The following is a 24,052-nucleotide window of genomic DNA, read 5'->3' as shown; positions in this document are numbered from 1 at the left end:
TAACAAGAAAAATATATATTATCTTGTCAAATGGAGTAGAATTTGTAGATCCAAAGAGAAAGGGGGCCTTGGGATTAAGGACCTACATAAACAGAACATCAGCCTGATGGTTAAGTGGTGGTGGAAACTAGAAACGCAAAATAGGGTGTGGCAAGATATTGTTCGCGCTCGTTACTTGCAGAATAGAACGGTGGCTGAGTTGACCCTAGATTCTTTGATTCCCCCTGCTGGAAAGCTTTGTTGAAAGTTAAGGAAATCTATATGGTTGGTAGAGAGATTAATACTGAATCTGGAAATATTGCCAGGGTGTGGGAAGATTCCATTAATGGACTGCCTCCGCTCAGGGAACAATACCCACAACTCTTTGATATTTGCAATACCCGTGAATGTACAGTGAATCAGGTGGTGAATACTGAAACTAATTCATTTTCCAGGCGTAGACTCACTCCTGCCCTATCTGAACAGTGGGGGTAAATTCGTGATACAGTTAATAAACTGCCTCTCACAGATAGAGATGACCGGGTGGTATGGGGCTTGAACCAGAATGGTAAATTCGGTACCAAGTCTATTTATAAGTGGCTTGAAAAACCTCTTAGTGGATGCCGTTACAAATGGATCTGGAAAGCTAAAATACCACTTAAGATCAAAATATTCTTGTGGCAACTTTACAAATGGATCTGGAAAGCTAACATACCACTTAAGATCAAAATATTCCTGCGGCAACTTTCGCAAGATGCGGTCCTGACTAGACAAGTGTTGCGCCATATGAAATGGCCCGGGAACCCTGCTTGCTTGTTTTGTAGTGAGATACAAACCTCACAACACCTGTTCTTTACCTATCCAGTCGGCAGGGTTGTATGGCGATCTATTGGGGTGGTCCTTGGCACTGATAGATGCCCTGATAATTACTGGCAGTTCTTTGCTTGGTGCTATACTTTTCTTCTTGGCGGGGAGAAATTTTATACGGCTGGCCTGGCGGCTGACTGTTGGGCAATTTGGCTCGCACGCAATAATGATATCTTCAAGAAGAAGCAGATTAAGTCCCCTTTTGAAATTGTGTTTTCCATGTGCTCTTTTCTTCTGTATTGGACATGACTGCAAAAAGGAGACGACGCCAACAAGCTACGCTCAGGTGCCGAGATGATCAGGGTAGCCATCATCTGCGGAGTAGATTGCTTTTGGTTAGATCCTTTTGGCGTGCTAGCATGTTTCCTGTGACGAGCGTTGTATGAGTTTGGAACTTCAAAACTATGTGTGTTACCAGGTTTTCGCCCCACAGCGTTCGTGTCGACGACGACCGAAATGGCAGTGGGTTTCCTGGTAATGCTTGGACTCGCTCTACATCTTTCCCTTCTCCTGACTTTGTTTGTGAAACTGATTGTATTTCTGTTCTTTTGCAATAGAAAAGGGTAAAGCCCGGTTAAAAAAAAAACTAGGCAGGACGGCCGGCAAGGCGATATAGGGCGGCGATCCAGATGTCGACACCACTATGAAGATCCATCCTTAGCCTCACGCGACACAAGCCAGCGTTATCCCTGCAACTCTTGAGGGAGGACCAGATCGCGAAACACAAGCACCAATGTTACATCTTCCTTCATCGTGTCTTTAATTTGCTGTTAATCGCGAATACTAGCTCAACAATTGTGCGTACGAATTGCACACGTACTACTAATCTGTCATGCCAGCGACGATCCCCTTCTTGCTCTGCTCGGAACTCGTGCATGCTCTGCTTTTGCTAGCCTGAACGTGAGAAGCTCTGCTCCCCGTTTGCTCTGCTCTCGACACGCCAAGACGTATTTTGCACCTCCCGTCTTCACCGGTCCTTTTGCGCGAAGCAGCTCCATCCCGTCTTCCACGCTCCCTACCCTACGACGCCAGAGGAGGCGACATGTCATGGCTGCAGTACGCGGCGACCCGGAGGCAGCGCGCCGCCACGGCCTGCCTCTTCCTCACCGGCGCCGCGCTCATCGCCGCGGCCGCGCGCCTCTCCTACGCCAACATCGAGCCCCAGCGCGCCAAGGCCGCCCAGCGCCGCAAGGTCCTCGAGGACTTCATCGCCCGCAAGCGCGCAGCCGTGGCCGGACCCGGAGCCGGAGCAGACTCCCACCCCCAGCCAGATCTCCCCAAAACCTAGCCATACATCGGTGGCGCCACGGCACCACCCGGATCGCGCGCTTCGAGCTTTTTCGAATCACAAGAGGCGTTCGTCCACTATCGGAGCAAAGGGGATCGGTTTATTTGTGTGCTTCTTTGCACATTGGAATTTCTTTAGCAAAGGGGACGACTGAGATGAGATGGCCACCGGTGTTATCTCCTCTGTATGAATTGTGGTGCTAATTTGCTTAGCTGTAATTTTTCAACTGATTCCTTGTCGCAGTTTAGTAATGCTGCCGAGTGCTGTATCATGACTTAGTTATTTTTTCCTAGCTAAATGGCAGTGATACATTCATACTATTACCAGGGTGCTGTGCCTTGTTCAGTTGCCAATCGCATATCTTGCATACATTTCTGAAGATTTTTTAAAGACTAGATCTGCAACTCTAATGGGTTCCAACAGCAGTGTTCAGACTTCAGAGTTGTGCGATCGCACATCTTCCATAGAAAGCTAATGGGTTCCCTTGCTAAACGAGGGATATCCACTCTATGTTACAGTTCCTACCCAATTACCACAAGCATGTACATGTTTGAACTTCTAAAAGTTGGCTGTGCACAACATGGCCTGCAACTCTCAATGTTTTTATTAAAGCAAACAGCATGTTCTTCATCTAACAATGTCATGTGTTTCAACTTCACACCGGGCTAGCAAACAAAGGATTGCCTTAATTAACTGATTGATGTTCTATCTTTTTATCCCTTCAATGCTATGAATCATTTCCCTTTCCCTGACACTTTCAATGCTATGTTAGGGACACACTAAGGATCTCTTGATTACTCATTACACATAGAGGATTTGATTACAGAGAACTGGGAAAGAGGAAGGGAGAGAGCTGGAGGTAGGAGAAGAGCTGCCGCCGCCGGGTTTCGTTGATGCACTGGATACCCTCCTTGTTGCCTCCTCTCCACTTACTTATAGCCAGCAACGCTTCAACGTGTGCACAGCCCAGCCCAGCCCAGCCCATATGCTGTCCACGGGCCAGCCCAAGTATGTGCACCGGTTAGGAGGGCTCCTAACCCCCCCCCCCCCCTCCTCCTTGAAATGCGGCTTGCTCCCAAGCCGCTGTCCTGAAGAGCTCGCCAGGATCCCACGGTGCTTGAAGATCATCAATCATGTTGGGGTCGCCAGGGTAGTTGTCGCAGTAGTTACCATTGTTGAGGTGGACTTGAACGAGCTCGAAGAAGCGGTCGTAGTCACGGTGGTAGCCGAAGCCGGGGTAGATTTCGACGAGGTTGAAGCAGTAGTTGTGGCCAAGGTAGCCCCCCCCCCCCCTACCTTGAACCCATCGAAGTCCATGCAGTAGCCGAAATGAAATGTAGCTGCCGTGGACGAGGTAGGCCGCAGTTAAGATGATGACACACCTTTCTCCCTCGAAGACCACTCGCCCAGCCAATTCAGGTAACAACGACCATGCCATCCCTCCAGGATCCCAAGATATGTCCAACAGGTAGATGCCCCAGTCAGATCCAATCACATCCATATCATAATTGAGAATATAATCTGAATTGAGCCACAACAGAGAGCACCAATTGTTAGAAACATCAAGCCGTGAATTCAAAATGTCTAGGTGCTGGTCCAGAACTAGCATAAGCTCACACAGTATAGCTCTATATACATCAAATTCTGGAAGCTCCCTTGTCGGACTGTCGCTGAAACTACATAGGCCATAGAATTTTTTGAAGCGATGTGGTGCCATGGTCAGAACCACTACTAAGTCTGTGTGAGATGGTTGGCAAGGATACAACACCAGATGCCCAGCGCCATAGCAGTCTGCTACCATGTATAGGCCATCTGGTTGAGAATTGCCATCTGTATCACAATGGCCAGTCCCGCTAAATTCTTCTTGATGTAAACATTGCCACTGTACTGAAATGTTCCTGTGCCGCCTTGTGTCTGGCATTTTGTCAGTCCTAGGAAAAGGTAACTGGGGAAAGAACTGCTGCTCAAAATGTGTGAATGTATATCTGCAGGAAGGCCATGGTTGCAGCTTGACTGAAGGAACTAGAAAAATATGCAATATTCTGAACTTCACAAGCACACCACAATCTTTTGTTTGATCTGGTCGACGCCGCAGCTCATAATCAATGTCAGCAGAAGATAGTAGAACCAAGCACCGCATCATCACCACAACACCCAGGTTCAGATCACCCATAAATTGCATTATCGGCTGACTCAGGACAGGCGTATCTCTCGGTGCCATGCGGATCCAACAAGCAAACTTCTCATAAGTACATGGTTTCAGTCGCGCACTTGGCAAATACCTCAAGGATGCTCTCCAAGATCTCAGATCATGAGATAAATACTGCATCGCATATGTAACCAGCAGTAGCAGCCCTGTATGCTTCAGAATCACTTCTTCAGGAGAGCAAGCAAATGACAGCCATGGCATAAGACAAGGCCTGCTAGCAGATGTTTTCCTCTTGGAACTAAGGGCCTCTTCGGAGACTTGCTAGCTTCTCCAAAACTTCTCGTATCCAGCTTCTAACCTGACTTCTCACTTCACGTAGAGTGCACCAAACCGTTCTGCAGCCTCGCTAGCTTCTCCGAGCGCCTGAGTGAGCTGGCAGCCCAGCTGGGGCGGTGAAGCCCAGGTTCTTGCCACCATGGCCCGGCTGGAAGAAGCCCATTTTGGGCTCAAGTGCACACAGGCCAAAAAAAAGAGAGAAATGAGCTGGGCCTGGTTTCCTGGGGTGAATGGCTGGGCATATTTTTTCACTGGAGATAAATTATGCGATTTCTAGCTGTACAGAGAGGTGTAGAGAGAACATTTCTGTAGTAAAGTAGTGTTCCAAATATAGCCGAAACGTATTTTCGAACATGCGACAAATATTTCAAGTTAAGACAAGTCATAATAATGACGAATAACTAGTTTTGTTATATGTCATACAACAAAAGTTTCTGTAGTAAAGGAGTTTCATTTGCATAAGTTTGCAAATCAAAATGGTCTCGCATCTAAAGACATGAACATTGCGGTAGCTAGTTCATGTCTATACAGCGGCAACATTGCGGTCCTCCTCAGCGTGTGCCCCCAACCTTGGCTCCGCGTGCTCCTCTACAGCACCTTGCCACCGGCTGCATGGCGCTGCTGCCTTCATTGTGCTGTCACATAACATTGGATGAAAGCAAAGTTTTCTAGTGTTGGAAACTTGATAGAAAATATATGTAGGACTCGAAGTTTTGATATGGAAACAAATTCTTAGATGCAAAATTATGTTACATGGAAGGACACATATTTTTGTTATGTTAAAAAGAAACAATTCTGATCGAAGAAAATTATCTGGTCTGATATACTACTAGGATCAGTAGTCTATCCTTAGCAGTGCCCCTTAACTATTCAGCAGGAATTCAGCGTGCAATAACAACAACTACAGCAGCTGAAAATTTTCAGCATGTAATAACAGCAACAATGCCGCCTCATGTAATATCTGAACTTTGAAGCTGCACACATATCTGAATCCTTTTGCACTCACATTAACAGTACGTACAGTACACCATAGGAAAGAAGACAGAGGAGCTCACATTGCGCTTTGGGCGACGGGCTTGGCCGTCGGGATGCTCCTCCTTGCTCACCAGCGCTGCTCCTCGCTGAGCTCCTCCTTCCCCCACCGGCGCTGCTCCTTGCTGGCATCAATGGTGTGGGGGTGAGCTCCTCCTTCCCCCACGGTGCCGTTCCTCGCTGACGGCGGTACTCGTGGCTGTGAGGACGGGAATCGGTGAGGAACTAGCTGGGACGGCCGGATCTGGAGTCGATGGAGAGAATCCGGCCGGCGACCGAGGGGGCCGGGCGTGGCGGCGGGACGACGACGCTGAGGGTTTCCAGAGGGAGAACGCGAGGGGCAGGGGAGATATGACCGAGCGGTTCGTGCGTGTCTGTTCGAGCGAGCGAATCGTTTTCGTTAGCGGTGGCAATTTGTTTGTAAATAAGGGGGAACTTCAGATTCTTCAAAACGTGGAGCTGGGTTTTCTTTGCTTCACAAATTTGCACTACCGGCCCATTTGGAATTTAACTTCTAGAAGCTAAAGCGTTCGGGTCAACTTCAAACGAGAAATTTGTGGAGTTGAGAATTGAAGGAGTTCAGAACAGGCCCTAAGTGGTCATGCAACTTTCCATTGGAAATGTTTAGAGCAATTAGGGAAAACAGACAGAGTGTTGAATTTCACTCTCTTTGACCCAGCCTCACAACAATTGCTTGGCTCAGCAGAAACCAAGAAAGTGAGCTGCCCTTGTTCAGTGATGTTAGCTAGATCAAAAGATAGCACTGGCTCACACTGTATTAACTGAAAAACAAAACCGCTCATCCTGTTCCAAGCATTGTGTTTCTTCGCACGCCGAAACTGATGTACAGCCATAGGAGCAAGACCAGAATGATGCGTTCCCGGAGCAAGAATAATAGTGCATGTGCCACATTCCAAATGCCACTGTTTATTGTAAGAAAATAGCTTGGCATGCTTACGGTAACAGGAACCAACATTGTTCTGTTGCAAATACCATAAGCACAAGGGCTCGATAGAGGTTATCCGGATGCAGTGTACATTGTGATTGCCCACAAGTTCTCCAACATGACATGATTCCACAGGAAAGGTGCTACTAGTCATATCAAGCAATTGGACAAACTGGAATGGATGCTCCATGAACTTCTTCACAGGAAACGTAGGCCAAGGGATGGGTCGTACCTCCCTGCCATCTGCAAGGTCTCCCCAAAGTGATGGCCATGGCATCAGACGTATCCGCAGCCCGTGGTGCCTTGTGGGCGGCAAATCCACGTCATGGTCCACGAACAGCTGCATCAGTTTGACGGATGAAACCTTGTTTGTACAAGATGGAAGGTGTTGATGGAGATAAAAAATGAGGCATCGAGCTCCTGCACGCTGTCCTTGGAATCGATGTCGGTGGTGGACACCCCGGAAGGAACGACCTCCTCGGTGATGGAGAAAGCCGTGCTGATGGAGTGCGTTGGCCGTACAACTGCGAGCTGCTCAACCTCATTGTCGTTGAGGTCGACCGCAGGCTATAGGAGATTGGTGGTGACCTTGTTGACGCTGTTGGTGGCGATAACTTGTTTCGAGCCATCCGTCGAACATGTGATGTGCGCCATCATGATGCAGGCAGGGGCCGTGCCGTGGATGACCTTGAGGACCTCCTGGGCCTTGGTGGTGGAGGGGACGCCGGGGAAGATGGCGAGCTCGGTGACAACTTCTGGAATTGCCGCCATCAATGTGTACTCGTCCGTGCCCGTGATGGGGACATGGTAGTCCCTGTTCAGGGAAGACTTGGGCGATGTATCATGGACGTGAGGCGGTGTGCTGGTGCTGGCTGCCGCAGGGATGTTGACGGACCCGACGAACTTGCCGTCATGACTAGAGATGGCCGTGGTGGAGTTGTTGAGGTCGACGACAGTGTCACTGTTGTCCTTGACGACATTGGGTGAAGGAGACGCTAGGGCCGGCAACACGTCGAGTGTAGCGCACCACATCTGCAGACGGCAACACCGGTAGTAGATGCAGCGGCCATCCCAGTACGCGAACGCGTGCGCCGCCGCGTGCGCCGAAGTGAATCGGACGTCCGCGGCTACACAAGGCTCTCCATCCTCTGGTTTTGTTTGGGGATACACCGCCAACTACTCTACACCAAAAGGAGCGAAGAGGGAATACAATACATCAATAGTGATAGGGTAAATCGCTTGCTCCACCACCATGCTGAGAACTTGATCTGAGGACATTTGGTGGCTAGTCATTTTGTCGAACAGGAAGAAGGCAATGATTGGGAAAAAATCCTCTGGTTTTGTTTGGGGATACACCGCCAACTACTCTACACCAAAAGGAGCGAAGAGGGAATACAATACATCAATAGTGATAGGGTAAATCGCTTGCTCCACCACCATGCTGAGAACTTGATCTGAGGACATTTGGTGGCTAGTCATTTTGTCGAACAGGAAGAAGGCAATGATTGGGAAAAAAATTGGAGCGGAAAGGATGGTGGACTGGCTCACATTAAGGATCTCTTGATTACTCACTACACATAGAGGATTTGATTACAGAGAACTAGGAAAGAGGAAGGGAGAGAGCTGGAGGTAGGAGAAGAGCCGCCGCCGCCGCCGCCTCCTCATGGACGTGAGGCGGTGTGCTGGTGCTGGCTGCCGCAGGGATGTTGACGGACCCGACGGACTTGCCGTCATGACTAGAGATGGCCGTGGTGGAGTTGTTGAGGTCGACGACAGTGTCACTGTTGTCAGTGGGTGAAGGAGACGCTGGGAATCGATCCCTCGACCTCCCCGTTCAGAGCTATATCCTGTAGCCAACTAGACAACGAACGCTATGTGATAAATGACATTCTTTTCCTTCCTTTCTTCTTTCTCCTTTTCTTTTTTATTTTTCTTTTATTCTCTGCTTTCCTTTTTTTTGTTCCTTTTTCGTTTTTTTAAAACGTGTGAACTTTTCTTATCAGAATCAATGAACTTTTTTCAAAATGCGTGAACTTTTCTTATCAGCATCAATGAACCTCTTTTTCAAAATCCGGTGAACTTCTTTTTTCAAAATTGATAAACTTTTTATGAATTCATGAAATTTTTCTGAAAATCCGTGAACCTTTTTTCAAAAACGATGAACTTTTTTCATATTCGTGTACTTTTTTATCAAAATCGATGAACTTTTTCGAAATCTGGTGAACTTTTTTCAAATTCGTGAACTTTTTCAGATTCATGAACTTTTTTCTAAATCCGGTGAACTTTTTTCAAATTCGTGAACTGTTTGAATATCCGGTCAACTTTTTTATCAAAATCGATAAACTTTTTTCAGATCCGTGATTTTTTTCAAAATCTGGTGAACTTTTTCGAACTCGTGAACTTTTTTAATCAAAATCGATAAACATTTCCCAAATCCAGTGAACATTTTTGAAAAAATTGACAAACTTTTTTTTGAACATTCCTTTTGTAAATACGTGAATTTTATTTCAAAAGCAATGAACTTATTTTAAAAGTCGTGAATTCTTGTTCATTTTTAGGTTCCTTTTTTTGAAATAATTTGTACTGGAACTGTGACAAGGATAAAAGAGATATGCTTTCGAATCAAATACAACGAAGTGATCGTGCCGAGGTGGTTATTGCGCCCAGTACGTCAGCATGAGCATCTATGTTCGAATCCTGTATTTCACATTTAAATTTTTTTCATTTGTTTTTCGAGCATCTGGACGTGGGGGCGTGGAGCGATGCTTGGGCCGGCCCACTACTGTGCGCCTTCGGGCGCCCGCTCGCTTAAGCGGCGCTGAGGGCGCCGAAGAGGAGCTCTCTCCACTGGATACCCTCCTTGTTGCCTCCTCTCCACTTACTTATAGCCAGCAACGCTTCAACGTGTGCACAGCCCAGCCCAGCCCATATGCTGTCCACGGGCCAGCCCAAGTATGTGCACCGGTTAGGAGGGCTCCTAACAGTGCATCAGGACAAAGCAGGAAATCCTGAAGAACTGAAAGTTGTTACCTAAGTCTTGTCACAAACACTAATACTACTTCACATCTTTGTCCGTTTATTGTTTTCATTGATTTGGAGTTTATCATCAACCATGCAAATATGCATCTTACCGTTTGTTTGTCTTCGGTGTGAGCCGTGGGAAGGATCTGTGGTCAGTTGAAGGATTTATGGTTCCGACATTGAAGACAATCAGATCTCAAGTGTGTAAGTACCAAGGGAATTTGTGACAAACAGGGTCAAGTAGATTGTCCACCTTACCTGGTAATCCTTCAGTATGTATCTGTTTCATCTTCTGGATTATTTTCGTTTGCTAAGTCAAAATTCTATGTTAAGAGGTTACCATTCTGTGTTCGCATGCTAGCAGCTCCATTGAACAACTGAGAAGCGCATCGGCCCTGGTGTATGATAGATTCTTTTACTGATATTTTCTTCTCCGGTTAGAAATCGAGGATTGATATTGTGCGTGAGCTATTTAAGCAGGCCTCATTTTTTTTTTGCACTGATAATTGTAGCACTACCATACATGCAGGTTTAGGCATTTGAGAAGTTTCTTACGGGGTTGGGCTAAGCACCTCAGTGGGGTGTATAAGATTGAAAAGGATAGGCTCCTTTCTCTTATACAGGCCCTGGACATGAAAGCCGAATCCGCGATTTTGCTGCCTGCTGAGCTCCAAGTTAAAACTGAGGCGGAGAAGAGGTTGAAAGAACTTCTCCGCGAAGAAGAGTTGAAGTGGGCTTTGCGAGCTAAGGTCCGCAAAGTGGTCCAAGGGGACGCCAATACTCAATTCTTTCACCTGATTGCCAATGGTAAGAACAGAAAGAAGCGTATTTTCCAACTTGAACAAGATGAGGGTACTATTTTAGGACAGGATAATCTCAAAACTTATATTACCGAGTATTATAGGCAGTTATTTGGACCTCCGAAGGATAATTGTGTGTCCCTCGATGAGTCCAGGACTAAGGATGTGCCTCAATTGTCTGCTGCCGATAATGATATCCTGGTTGCCCCGTTCTCAGAGAAGGAGGTGTTTGATGCTATTGCACAAATGAAAAACAATAAGGCTCTCGGACCGGATGGGTTCCCGGCTGAGTTCTATAAAAAGTGCTGGCACATTATTAAGAGGGATTTGCTACCTATGTTTCATGATCTATTCTCTGGACAACTTCAATTATTTCACTTGAATTTTGGAACTATCACATTGCTCCCTAAGAAAACGGATGCTGTGAGAATTGAGCAGTTCAGGCCGATCTGCCTCCTCAATGTGAGTTTCAAAATCTTTACCAAGGTCGGGACTAATAGGCTCACACAGATCATGCATTCCGTGGTGCAACAATCTCAAACTGCTTTCATGCCGGACAGAAACATCCTTGAAGGAGTGGTTGTCCTTCATGAAACGCTCCATGAAATCCACTCCAAAAAATTAGATGAAGTATTTTTTAAGGTGGATTTCGAAAAAGCGTACAATAAGGTCAAGTGGCCATTCCTCCAACAGGCATTGCGTATGAAAGGTTTTGATGACGCCTAGCGCCGGCAGGTCGAATCATTTACGCAAAAAGGGAGTGTGGGAATTAAAGTGAATGACGATATAGGTCATTACTTCCAGACACATAAAGGCCTCAGACAAGGAGATCCGATGTCCCCTATTCTGTTTAACATTGTGGTGAATATGTTAGCAATTTTGAAAGGAAGGGCTAAGGAGAATGGTCAAGTGGGTGGCTTGGTACCTCATCTTGTTGATGGAGGTGTATCCGTCCTTCAATACACTGATGATACAATCATCTTTATGGAGCATGACTTGGCCAAGGCGAGAAATATGAAGCTGTTGTTGTGCCTCTTTGAACAATTGACCGGGTTAAAGATTAACTTTCATAAGAGCGAGTTGTTCTGCTTTGTAGAGCCAAAGACGAACAGGAGTCTTATAGGCAATTGTTTGGGTGCGAGTTGGGGAATTTACCATTCTCTTACCTTGGTATTCCGATACACCATCGTAGGTTGACGAACAGAGAATGGAAGTGTATCGAGGACTGATTTGAGAAGAAACTGAGTTGCTGGAAGGGTAAGCTCATGTCATACGGAGGCCGGTTAATCTTGATAAATTCGGTGCTCACGAGTATGCCTATGTTCCTCTTATCGTTCTTTGAGGTCCCAGCTGGTGTTAGGAAAAGACTGGACTTCTATCGATCGCGCTTCTTTTGGCAGGGTGATGAACTTAAAAGAAAATACCGGCTTGCTAAATGGGATATTATCTGTCGACCCAAAGACCAAGGGGGTCTTGGTATCGAGAATCTTGAAGTTAAGAACAGATGCCTTCTTAGTAAATGGTTGTGGAAGCTCTCATCCAGGAGTAAGGCCATGTGGGCGCAGATCCTTCGCAGCAAGTACCTCCAGACTAAAACATTGTCCCAGGTCACAGTCAGGCCGACTGATTCGCCTTTCTGAAAAGGACTAATGAAAGTCAAACAATCAATGTTCAATAGGACGAGGTTTGTTATTGGAAACGCTGCTAGTACACGTTTCTGGGAGGATACTTGGCTTGGCGACTCACCCTTGACCATTCAATATCTGTCTTTATATCGTATTGCTCAACGACGTGAGGTGTTCGTTGCAACGGTATTTCAATCTACCCCCCTTAATATTCAGTTTAGACGGTCGCCAGCGGGCAATCGTTGGGAAGTTTGGCTCCATTTAGTTAGGAGACTGATGGAGGTTCAACTTTCTGACCAACCCGATGAATTATGCTGGAAGTTGACTAGGTCTGGAGTATTTACAGTTAAATCAATGTATATTCATGTTATTAATTCGAACTCCATTCCAACTTCCAAGAATGTCTGGGATGTCAAAGTTCCTTTGAAAATAAAAGTGTTTATGTGGTTTGTCCATAAACAAGTTATTTTAACAAAGGATAACTTGATAAAGCGTAATTGGACATGACCTACTAGGTGTAGTTTCTTTGATCGGGATGAGACGATTAAGCACCTCTTTTTTGATTGCCCGTTGGCCAAAGTCCTTTGGCGGACGATCCACATTGCTTTTAATATTACTCCACCGACTTCTGTCAACGCATTATTTGGGACTTGGCTTAATGGGATTAAGCCTGACTTAGCAAGACATATTCGGGTTGGAGTTTGCGCTTTGCTGTGGACTATCTGGAATTGCAGAAATGATTTGGTTTTTAACAGAACATCACGGATTCATTTTTTGCAGGTTATTTTCCGAGCTACGGCACTGATCCTTTCGTGGTCGCTACTCACTCCGATGGAGGCCAGGGAGCATTTAGTTACTGGATCTATCCGTTGGGAGATGATAGCTAGGGATATCTTCAACCGGTTTGGATGGCGGTCATGTAATAGGATATGAAATTAGTTTACCTATCTACTTGTAGCCAGCCGGTTGTGGCGTCTTTTTCTGGCTAGTTTGTGTATCTAGCCTTTTAGGCTCTGTGTGAGCTGCCTTTTCTGTGTTTCAGTTTGAGACTTTGGAACTTTGTTGGCACATTTTGTTTTATGGTTAATAAGATGGCCGTATGCATCACTCTTGATGCAGAGGCCGGGGAGCCCCCCTTTTCAAAAAAAAAAAACTACCATACATGCAGGTGTTGTTGGTTCTTGTGAATGGATGGAACATAATTCCTTTTTCCTTTTACGCACCTGCCAATCCAGAAATTTTTCTTTCCGGTTCTTTATGCTGCTAATCTTTATGGGCCAGACTTGGGAGGCATCACTTTGTGTAAGAACCTCCCAAGTCGGATTTATCAGCTGGGACTCGCTCAAAGCCAAGGTAGAACACATGAATCTTTCCGCTGAGAAGGACGAGGTAGGCCTCGGGTTTAGGTTGGGATCCCGATCTTCAGCTGTTCTCGTGAGCCTTGCCTTAGGGCTGTGAGGCTCCCATAACAAGCTGACAATCGAGCAGATTATTGATTATTCCTAAGAATGTCTTTGACTGCGTTCTCCAGTGTATTGTATTCAGGCATCAGTGGGCTTCGCTGGGAAAGACGAACGACAAGGAAACATTGGACGCGATCCACGCCATCGTCAGGACGGACATCCCCACTCATGTCCTTTTGTTTCGAGTCTGTGTACTCTCGGGTTGTTGTTAATATCCGTGGTACTTTGATGCCTGGTTTGGTCTTTATTATTAATTTATTTAAAGCTTCTTGCTTCTTGCACCTTCACTCTAAAAACATTAATTATCCCCTATTTTTATTGTACTCCTACCCCGTTTTCCCTGCAAAAGAAATGACATAGGCAATCAATCATGTCTACAATTAGGCGTTCGGATAAGGCACCAGCCATGTTTAGAAGTGGATTAAGCCTAGCTAGACGCTTGAATAAGCATTGATGACACACATTAATATCTCACCAAATAACCGAGTCAACATTGACATATACTTTTGCTATAAATACAGATCATGGATATACTCACACACCCATCAGTTTCATTTAGAAAAAACAAACACACATTACCTCTTCGATATGGCATCATACATGAAGAACACTGCTAAAAGACCACTGGGAACCAGCAAGGCTTTCACATGCCTGTGGCTGGTGATGCTGGTTGTCCTGTCATCTGGTAGGAAGGAAGACCATCTCCCAAAACATATCGTGGTCAGACTGATTCAAATTAGTTTAGTTCATGGTTAATTCTCATTGTCTGTGGATGGATGCAGAAAAAATGGCGTCGCATGGCTGCGAAAAGCAAAATAGCACAACGTGGGACGGAACGCCATGCATCCGGAGAGGCAAATGCAACAAGCCCTGCAGGGCCGAGGGCTTCGACAACGGCCATTGTGACAACCTCTTTACATGCATCTGCTACAGAAACTGCACCAACCTATCATTTAGCCATATGTATATGCCACTCCATGCATGATCGACCGGTATGCGTTCCAACTAAAATAAATTAAGAAGTTCTCTTCATGGCATAATAAAGGAACGGAGCTTGTCAGCTTGATAGGGCAGTACCAATGTGGTGCAATCTTTTGCACGATTTTTATTATGATTAACATTGCTCATCTCAGCCATAATCTATTCGTTCTCAACACGGTTATCTTTATGGTTTGGTCTCTTGACGGATAGCGTCATCGATAGGCTCACTGCTTTATAGTAGGGTGCGTCTAGCGAGTGGCCGTTCGCTCGTTAGACGTCCGGAGTGACCGGGCATATTTGAAAATATTTTGCCCCCTAATCCACATTAGAAAAGTATCATGCGAATAGGAAGAAAGAAAAAGGTATCATAAAAGTATTCATGTGAATGTGAACGCATTTAATTCAAATTTTAGAATTTTCAAAAGGCCATATTTGATCAAACGTCGAAATTAAAATCCATTTTCAACGTTGGAATCCTCGCGCCGTGCTCTTCCACTAGTATAAAAACAATTTTTAGTACCGGTTCGTAAGGACCTTTAGTACCGGTTTTGGAATCGGTACTAAAGAGTGGGGACCAAAGGTCCCCCCTTTAGTCCCGGTTGAACACGAACCGGGACCAAAGGCCCACCACGTGGCACGAGGCGCGCCGTGGTCTGGAGGACCTTTAGTCCCGGTTGGTAAGGTTTTTTTTTTGAAATAAGGCAAAAACAGCCCGCCTACTGGGCCAGCACGGCCTGCATATGACTAGAAACCCAATCTCTAGTTGGGCCAGGATGCAGGCCCGCACAGTCCAGTAGGCCCCACAGGGCAGAAGACTTGCAATAGGCCCACAAAGGCCTGCTTAGAGACGAGCTCGACACGGTAGCCGCGGTGGGGCTTATAAACCGGTGCGAGCTCCTCCCAACTAGCGATGTGGGACTAAACATTGTGCACTGCGGGTGGCAGCGCACCACGTTTAGTACCGGTTGGTGGCTCCAACCGGTACTAAAGGGGGGGTCTTTAGTACCGGTTGGAGCCACCAACCCGTACTAAAGGCCACCACCTCTTTAGTACCGGTTCGTGGCACGAACCGGTATTAAAGGTTCGCCAAGAACCGGTACTAATGAGCGCCGCCCGTCTGGCCGTTGAAACCGGCACTAATGGTCACATTAGTGCCGGTTCAATTGCAAACCGGGATTAATGAGTTTTCACATTAGACCATTTTTCTACTAGTGTTCGAAAATAGATCCCGCATGAGTATGTTTTGATAAACGTTTTTGTGTGCAATTTAGTTAATGTTTGGCGCAACTACCTGATAGCCGGTGTGAATATTTGCCCTACTCATGGACGTGCAGTTTTCACTGATGCTAATATGTATGAACGCATTTAATCCGGGTTTAATTTCTTTTAAAGTCATAACTTTTAAACCGAACATCGAAATTAAGATCCGCTTTCACCGTTGGAATCATCATGATGTGCTCAAAACTAGATTTCGTATGGGTATATTTTAATGAATTTTTGTGTGTGCAATTTAGTCCTCATTAGGTGCAACTGTCTAGCAGTCGATTTGCAATTATCGGGCAGTCGATGTGCAACTTTCCCTCATACTCATGGACATGCAGTTTTCATAGATGGCACCTCCATCCCAAACTATTCCCTATCAATGAGATGTGCAACTTCATTTGCTACCACGGTGAACTCCGTAGTAGTGGATGTGGAACTGTTTTCCTGTTCGTTGGTGTGAAGCTTTTACTATTTGCTACCTCGACCAACTGCATAGCATTGGATGTGGAATTTGAGATTATGCACCAACCAACTGCTTAATACTGATCCTTATTTGATTTGCTCTTGTGTGGCCTCAGTTTGTTGTCAATATCTACGCTACTTCCATGTCTTGATTAGGCTTTATTAATTTGAAGGTTCTTGCATCTTGCGCCTTCCTCTAAAAACAATAACTATCCCCCATTTTTATTGTACACCTACCCCGTTTTCCCTGCAAAAAAGAAGACATACGCAATCAATCATGTCTAAAATTAGGTGTTCGGATAAGGCACCAGCCATGCGTTAGGATAAGCACTGTTGAGACACATTAATTTCTCACCAAATAATCGTGTCAACATTGGCATTTTGCTATAAATACAGATCATGGCGATACTCACGCACCCATCAGTTTCATTTAGGAAAAACAACACACATTACCTCTTCGCGATATGGCATCGTACATGAAGAACGCTGCTAAAGGACTACTGGGAATCAGCAAGGCTTTCATATGCATGTCCGTGGTGATGCTGCTTCTCCTGTCATCTGGTAGGAAGACCATCGCCCCACACAACTCCGGATCAATCTGATCCAAATTAGTTTAGCTGATGGTTAATTCGTACTGTATTATCTGTGGATCAATGCAGAAAAAATGGGGTCGCATGGCTGCGAAAAGCAGATAAGCAGGCAGTGGATGGGAGGCGTTTGCGTCATTGCAGGCTCCTGCAGGGCCGAGGCGCCTACGGTGACTTCGTAAATCTCAAGATGATATGCCGGCTCGGTCTCTCGGAGGTGCTCATAAGGGTATGGTGTGCGTGTGTGCATTCATAGGGGTGAGTGTATGCGCGTGTATATGAGCGCTTGTGTCTGTACTGATGCTCAAAAAAAAAAGTACATGCATGTGCTACAGGAACTGCACCAATCTATCCGCCTAGCCACTGCATGCATGAACGATCGGCATGCATTCGACTGAAATAAATTAAACAAGTTCTCTTCATGGCATAATAAAGGAACGACATTCTTTTGCTCGCTTTCGCTTATTATTAACACTGCTCGTCTCCTTTCTTCCTTTCTTTTTCTTTGCGGTAAATTTTTTGATCTATTCATCAACTATCAAAATAGTATAAAGAACATTCAAAATAAAAATTACATTAAGATCACTGAAGCGAGCCGAAGACACACTACCATGATCGCCCCTTCGTCACTAGAGCTGGGCAAATCTTTTTGTAGTACACAGTCGGGAAGTCATTGTGCTAAGGCCCCAGAGAAAGAGCGCAAAAGAACAACAACTGCCATCGATGAAGAGAAGCGTAGATCAGAAGGATTCAACATGTAGACACACGAACATACGCGAACGAATACCCGGTCCAAGCAGATCCACCGAAGACAAACGCCGACCAAATTCTATGAGATCCAGCGGCGACAAATCTCCACACACCCTCCAACAATGCTAGAAGCACCACTGGGAAGGGCTAGGTGGGGAGAATCTTATTCCATCTTCAGCAAGCCGCCACCGTCTCGCCTTCCTGAGCAGGACGCAAACCCTATCAGAACTAAAACACAAAACCTGAAAACGGAGCCCTCCGCGCTGGCAAGGACCGAGATCCACCGCGCCTCATCTCATCCACGATCTGTTTGTTCTCAATACTACAGTTTGGTAGCAGAAACGCAGAATGGAGCTTGAGCTTCATGGAGCCCTTTATTTGAAAACTTTAAAATTCAAATTTCAAAGTTTTAAAAACGTATACAAAATACACATATACATATTGATGTATACTACTTGTCTGGGAAGTTTCATGATGAATTTTTTTATGCGAGCTACACAAAAATAAGAAACTCGCGTACGCATATACTATTAACTATAAAATCACATGATTTTGTACAGGTCACATAAAAACATATTACGTGATGAAATTTCACACACATTTAGGTATACATCCGTAAGTACTTGTGTATTTTTTTCGGTTTGTTTGAAACTTAAAACAGTTGATTTTTTAATGTTTGGAAATAAAGGGCTCCATGGAGCCTGAGAGCAAAAAAATCCACTCCTATGGTTGGGTCTCTGGCCAGCTAGGTTCATCGATAGGCTCACTGCTTGATGGTAAGTCTAGCAAATTTCTACAATGTTACTGTCCGTGAAAAACTGTCAAACAGGGAATAATAGGTCTAGCACATTACCACTAGGGCACTCTATCCCTGTCATTTTAAGGCCTTTTTGGTTCTCAGAACTCTAAAAACGTAGAAATAGAAGAAAAAAATACACATGCTTTAAATGTCACGCACATGCGAATTCTACAAGATTTTTGTTCTTTTGATTTTGTCGTAGTAAAAACAAAGGATTCTTTCAAAGATGTTTGAGTGGATGCTAAGTCTTAGTACACGTAGTGCAAAGTAATTCTTAGGAAAAATTGCTGCATGATTCGAACCTATGAATCAAATGACCTATTTAATAAAAATTTCTAAGGATTTCAATCCTCCGAATTTTCTTTGAGAATCCTTTGAATGAAAGCGGGCCTTAGAGTGCAACCTAAAAAGACCCCTCTTGTCTGTATATCTCAGGACAACTAGGCAAAATATACAATAAACTCTATTGACAGAAATTTGGCAGGTCAGTATTCCCCTCTCTCCCAGGGTGTCCACACAACCGCGACCAACCTCTGCATGCCACCTCTTCCTCCGACTCCACTCTCCCACCGAGTTGTCGTCAATGACCTCATCTCACTATGGCGACCATACACCCCCTATTTTTCGGCTTCGTGCTGAAGGAAATATGCCCTAGAGGCAATAATAAAGTTATTATTTATTTCCTTATTTTATGATAAATGTTTATTATTCATGCTAGAATTTTATTAACCGGAAACGTAATACATGTGTGAATACATAGACAAATATAATGTCACTAGTATGCCTCTACTTGACTAGCTCGTTGAATCAAAGATGGTTGTGTTTCCTAACCATAGACATGAGTTGTCATTTGATTAACGGGATCACATCATTGGAGAATGATGTGATTGACTTATACCCATTCCGTTAGCTTAGCACTTGATCGTTTAGTATGTTGCTATTGCTTTCTTCATGACTTATACATGTTCCTATGACTATGAGATTATCCAACTCCCGTTTACCGGAGGAACACTTTGTGTGCTACCAAACGTCACAACGTAACTGGGTGATTATAAAGATGCTCTACAGGTGTCTCCGAAGGTACTTGTTGAGTTGGCGTATTTCGAGATTAGGATTTGTCACTACGATTGTCGGAGAGGTATCTCTGGGCCCTCTCGGTAATGCACATCACTTTAAGCCTTGCAAGCAATGTGACTAATGAGTTAGTTGCGGGATGATGCATTACATAACGAGTAAAGAGACTTGCCGGTAACGAGATTGAACTAGGTATTGAGATACCGACGATCGAATCTCGGGCAAGTAACATACCGATGACAAAGGGAACATCGTATGTTGTTATGCGGTTTGACCGATAAAGATCTCCATAGAATATGTAGGAGCCAATATGAGCATGCAGGTTCCGCTATTGGTTATTGACCGGAGATGAGTCTCGATCATGTCTACATAGTTCTCGAACCCGTAGGGTCCGCACGCTTAACATTCGGTGACGATTTATATTATGAGTTATGTGTTTTGATGTACCGAAGGTAGTTCGGAGTCCCGGATGAGATCGGGGACATGACGAGGAGTCTCGAAATGGTCGAGACGTAAAGATTGATATATTGGACAACTATATTCGGACATCGGAAAGGTTCCGAGTGATTCGGGTATTTTTCGGAGTACCGGTGGAGTTACGGGAATACAGAAGTACATATGGGCCTTAGTGGGCTTTCAGGGAAAAAGAGGAGAAGCCACGAGGGCTGGCCGCGCCCCCCCTATGGGCCTGGTCCGAATTGGACTAGGGGAGGAGTTGCGCCCCCTCTTTCCTTCTCCTCCCCCTCTCCATCCTTCCCCCTCCTAGTGGGACTAGGAAAGAGGGAGTCCTACTCCCACTAGGCGGAGGACTCCTCCTCCTAGCGCGCCCTACAGGGCCGGCCGGCCTCCCCCCTTGCTCCTTTATATACTGGGGCAGGGGGGCACCTCTAGACACAACAATTGATCATTGATCTCTTAGCCGTGTGCGGTGCCCCTCTTCACCATATTCCACCTCGGTAATATGATAGCGGTGCTTAGGCGAAGCCCTGCGTTGGTAGCAACATCAACACCATCATTACGCTGTCATGCTGACGGAACTCTCCCGCAAAGCTCTTGTGGATCGGAGTTCGTGGGACGTCATCGAGCTGAACATGTGCTGAACTCGGAGGTGTCGTACGTTCGGTACTTGATCTGTCGGATCGTGAAGACGTACGACTACATCAATCATGTTGTGCTAACGCTTCCGTTTTCGGTCTACGAGGGTACGTGGACAACACTCTTACCTCTCGTTGCTATGCATCACTATGATCTTGCGTGTGCGTATGATTTTTTTTGAAATTACTACGTTCCCCAACAGTGGCATCCGAGCCAGGTTTATGCGTAGATGTTATATGCACGAGTAAAACACAAGTGAGTTGTGGGCGATTCAAGTCATACTGCTTACCAGCATGTCATACTTTGATTCGGCGGTATTGTTGGATGAAGCGGCCCGGACCGATATTACGCGTACGCTTACGCGAGACTGGTTCTACCGACGTGCTTTGCACACAGGTGGCTGACGGGTGTCAGTTTCTCCAATTTTAGTTGAATCGAGTGTGGCTACGCCCGGTCCTTGTTGAAGGTTAAAACAACACTAACTTGACGAAATATCGTTGTGGTTTTTGATGCGTAGGTAAGAACGGTTCTTACTAAGCCCGTAGCAGCCACGTAAAACTTACAACAACAAAGTAGAGGACGTCTAACTTGTTTTTGCAGGGCATGTTGTGATGTGATATGGTCAAGACGTGATGAGATATAAGTTGTTGTATGAGATGATCATGTTTTGTTGAAGTTATCGGCAACTAGCAGAAGCCCTATGGTTGTCTCTTTGTTGCATAAGATGCAAGCGCCAAATAATTGCTTTACTTTATCGCTATGCGATAGCAATAGTTGCAAGAGCAATAGTTGGCGAGACGACCATGTGACGACACATTGATATAGATCAAGATGATGAAGATCATGGTGTCATGCCGGTGACGATGGAGATCATGACGATGCTTTGGAGATGGAGATCAAAGGCACAAGATGATGATGGCCATATCATGCCACATATTTTGATTGCATGTGATGTTTATTTTTTATACATCTTATTCTCTTTTGATTGACGGTAGCATTATAAGATAATCTCTCACTAAATTTCAAGGTAGAAGTGTTCTCCCTGAGTATGCACCGTTGTGAAAGTTCTTCGTGCCGAGACACCACGTGATGATCGGGTGTGATAAGCTCTACGTTCAAATATAACGGGTGTAAGACAGTTTTGCACACGCAGAATACTCGGGTTAAACTTGACAAGCCTAGCATATGCAGATATGGCCTCGGAGCACTGGACACCGAAAGGTCGAGCGTGAATCATATAGTAGATATGATCAACATAATGATGTTCACCATTGAAAACTACTCCATCTCACGTGATGATCGGACATGGTTTAGTTGATTTGGATCACGTGATCTCTTAGATGATTAGAGGGATGTCTATCTAAGTGGGAGTTCTTAAGTAATATAATTAATTGAACTTTAATTTATCATGAACTTAGTCCTGATAGTATTTTGTAAATAATGTTGTAGATCAATAGCTCGTGTTGTTGCTTCCCTATATTTTATATGTGTTCCTAGAGAAAACTAAGTTGAAAGATGATAGTAGCAATGATGCGGATTGGATCCGTGATCTGAGGATTATCATCATTGCTGCACAGAAGAATTGTCCTTGATGCACCGCTAGGTGACAAACCTATTGCAGGAGCAGATACAAATGTTATGAACGTTTGGATAGCTCAAAATGATGACTACTTGATAGTTTAGTGCACCATGCTTAAACGGCTTAGAATCGGACTTCAAAGATGTTTTGAACATCATGGACCATATGAGATGTTCCAGGAATTGAAGTTAATATTTGAAGCAAATACCCGAGTTGGGAGATATGAAGTCTCCAACAAGTTCTATAGCTAAAAGATGGAGGAGAATAGCTCAAGCAATGAGCATATGCTCAGATTGTCTGTGTACTACAATCGCTTGAATCAAGTGGGAGTTAATCTTCTAGATAAGATAGTGATTGACAGAGTTCTCTAGTCACCATCACCAAGTTAGTAGAACTTCGTGATGAACTAAGGTATGCAAGGGATGACGAAAATGATTCCCGAGCTTTTCATGATGATGAAGTTGATGAAGGTAGAAATTAAGAAAGAGCATCAAGTGTTGATGATTAACAAGACCACTAGTTTCAAGAAAAAAGCAAAGGGAAAGAAAGGGAACTTCATGTAGAATGACAAGCAAGTTGTCACTTCCATGAAGAAGCCCAAAGCTAGACTAAAGCCTGAAACTGAGTGCTTCTACTGCAAAGGAAATGGTCACTGGAAGTGGAAATTCCCTGAATATTTGGTGGATAAGAAGGATGGCAGAGTGAACAAGGGTATATTTGATATACAGGTTATTGATGTGTACCTTACTAGTGTTTATAGTAGCCCCTGGGTATTTGATACTTGTTCGGTTGCTAAAAGTTAGTAACTCGAAATAGGAGTTACAGAATAAACAAAGACTAGTTGAGGGTGAAGTGAGGATGTGTTTTGGAAGTGGTTCCAAGATTGATATGATCATCATTGCACACTCCCTACACTTTCGGGATTAGTGTTAAACCTGAATAAATGTTATTTGGCGTTTGCGTTGAGCATGAATATGATTTGATCATGTTTATTGCAATACAATTATTCATTTAAAGTCAGAGAATAATTGTTGTTCTGTTTACATGAATAAAACCTTCGATGGTCATACACGCAATGAAAATAGTTTGTTGGATCTCGATCATAGTGATACACATATTCATAATATTAATGCCAAAAGATGCAAAGTTGATAATGGTAGTGCAACTTATTTGTGGCACTGCCGTTTGGGTCATATCGGTGTAAAGCGCATGAAGAAACTCCATAAAGATGGATTTTTGGAATCACTTGGTTATGAATCATTTGATGCTTGCGAACCGTGCCTTTTGGGCAAGATGACTAAAACTCCATTCTACGGAACAATGGAACGAGCTAATAACTTATTGGAAATAATACATACCGATGTATGCAGTCCGGTGAGTATTGATGCTCGTGGCGAGTATCGTTATTTTCTGACCTTCACAGATATGGGTATATCTACTTAATGAAACACAAGTCTGAAACATTTGAAAAGTTATTATTTATGTAGCAGTGCTTAGGAGAAGCCCTGCGTTGGTAGCATCATCAACACTGCCATCACGCTGTCGTGCTGACGGAACTCTCCCGCAAAGCTCTGCTGGATCGGAGTTCGTGGGACGTCATCGAGCTGAACGTGTGCTGAACTCGGAGGTGCCGTACGTTTGGTACTTGATCGGTCGGATCGTGAAGACGTACGACTACATCAACCGCGTTGTGCTAACGCTTCCGCTTTCGGTCTATGAGGGTACATGGACAACACTCTCCCCTCTCGTTGCTATGCATCACCATGATCTTGCGTGTGCGTAGGAATTTTTTTGAAATTACTACGTTCCCCAACACGTGCACCCAACGTTGTCGTTGCCTGCTTGCTCTCTCGTCAGACTGGTTGGGTAACCCCCAAGTGTAAGGGTGAAGTAACCTAGTAATAAGTATTTCCCTCGATTGAGAACCAAGGTTTATCAAACCGGTATGAATCTCTT

At 44.8% G+C, this 24,052-nt stretch overlaps 1 protein-coding gene, 2 long non-coding RNA genes and 1 pseudogene across 3 annotated transcripts; 2 read left to right on the top strand and 2 right to left on the bottom strand.

Annotated features, from left to right (window-relative positions):
* The first annotated feature begins 1,781 nt into the window (after positions 1 to 1,781).
* LOC123138508 (uncharacterized) lies at positions 1,782 to 2,454 on the top strand. The gene has a single exon (XM_044558486.1). The coding sequence runs from the start codon at positions 1,889 to 1,891 to the stop codon at positions 2,132 to 2,134; it is 246 nt and encodes an 81-aa protein (XP_044414421.1). The 5' UTR covers positions 1,782 to 1,888; the 3' UTR covers positions 2,135 to 2,454.
* Positions 2,455 to 2,954: 500 nt separating this feature from the next.
* LOC123139509 (uncharacterized) lies at positions 2,955 to 9,907 on the bottom strand (annotated as a pseudogene).
* LOC123138509 (uncharacterized) lies at positions 4,985 to 6,026 on the bottom strand. The gene is made up of 2 exons (XR_006469205.1): positions 5,675 to 6,026; positions 4,985 to 5,254 (listed from the first exon to the last, which is right to left on the bottom strand). It is a non-coding gene; the product is annotated as an uncharacterized lncRNA (long non-coding RNA).
* A 6,728-nt stretch (positions 9,908 to 16,635) lies between the features above and the next one.
* LOC123138510 (uncharacterized) lies at positions 16,636 to 17,221 on the top strand. Its single transcript, XR_006469206.1, has 2 exons — positions 16,636 to 16,773; positions 16,872 to 17,221. It is a non-coding gene; the product is annotated as an uncharacterized lncRNA (long non-coding RNA).
* Positions 17,222 to 24,052: the final 6,831 nt, after the last annotated feature.

This window comes from Triticum aestivum, chromosome 6B (assembly GCF_018294505.1).
Source record: "Triticum aestivum cultivar Chinese Spring chromosome 6B, IWGSC CS RefSeq v2.1, whole genome shotgun sequence".
In the NCBI taxonomy this organism is placed as follows: domain Eukaryota; kingdom Viridiplantae; phylum Streptophyta; class Magnoliopsida; order Poales; family Poaceae; genus Triticum; species Triticum aestivum.
The sequence above is the reverse complement of the archived record's forward strand: the minus strand, read 5'-3'. Positions and strand labels throughout refer to the sequence as shown.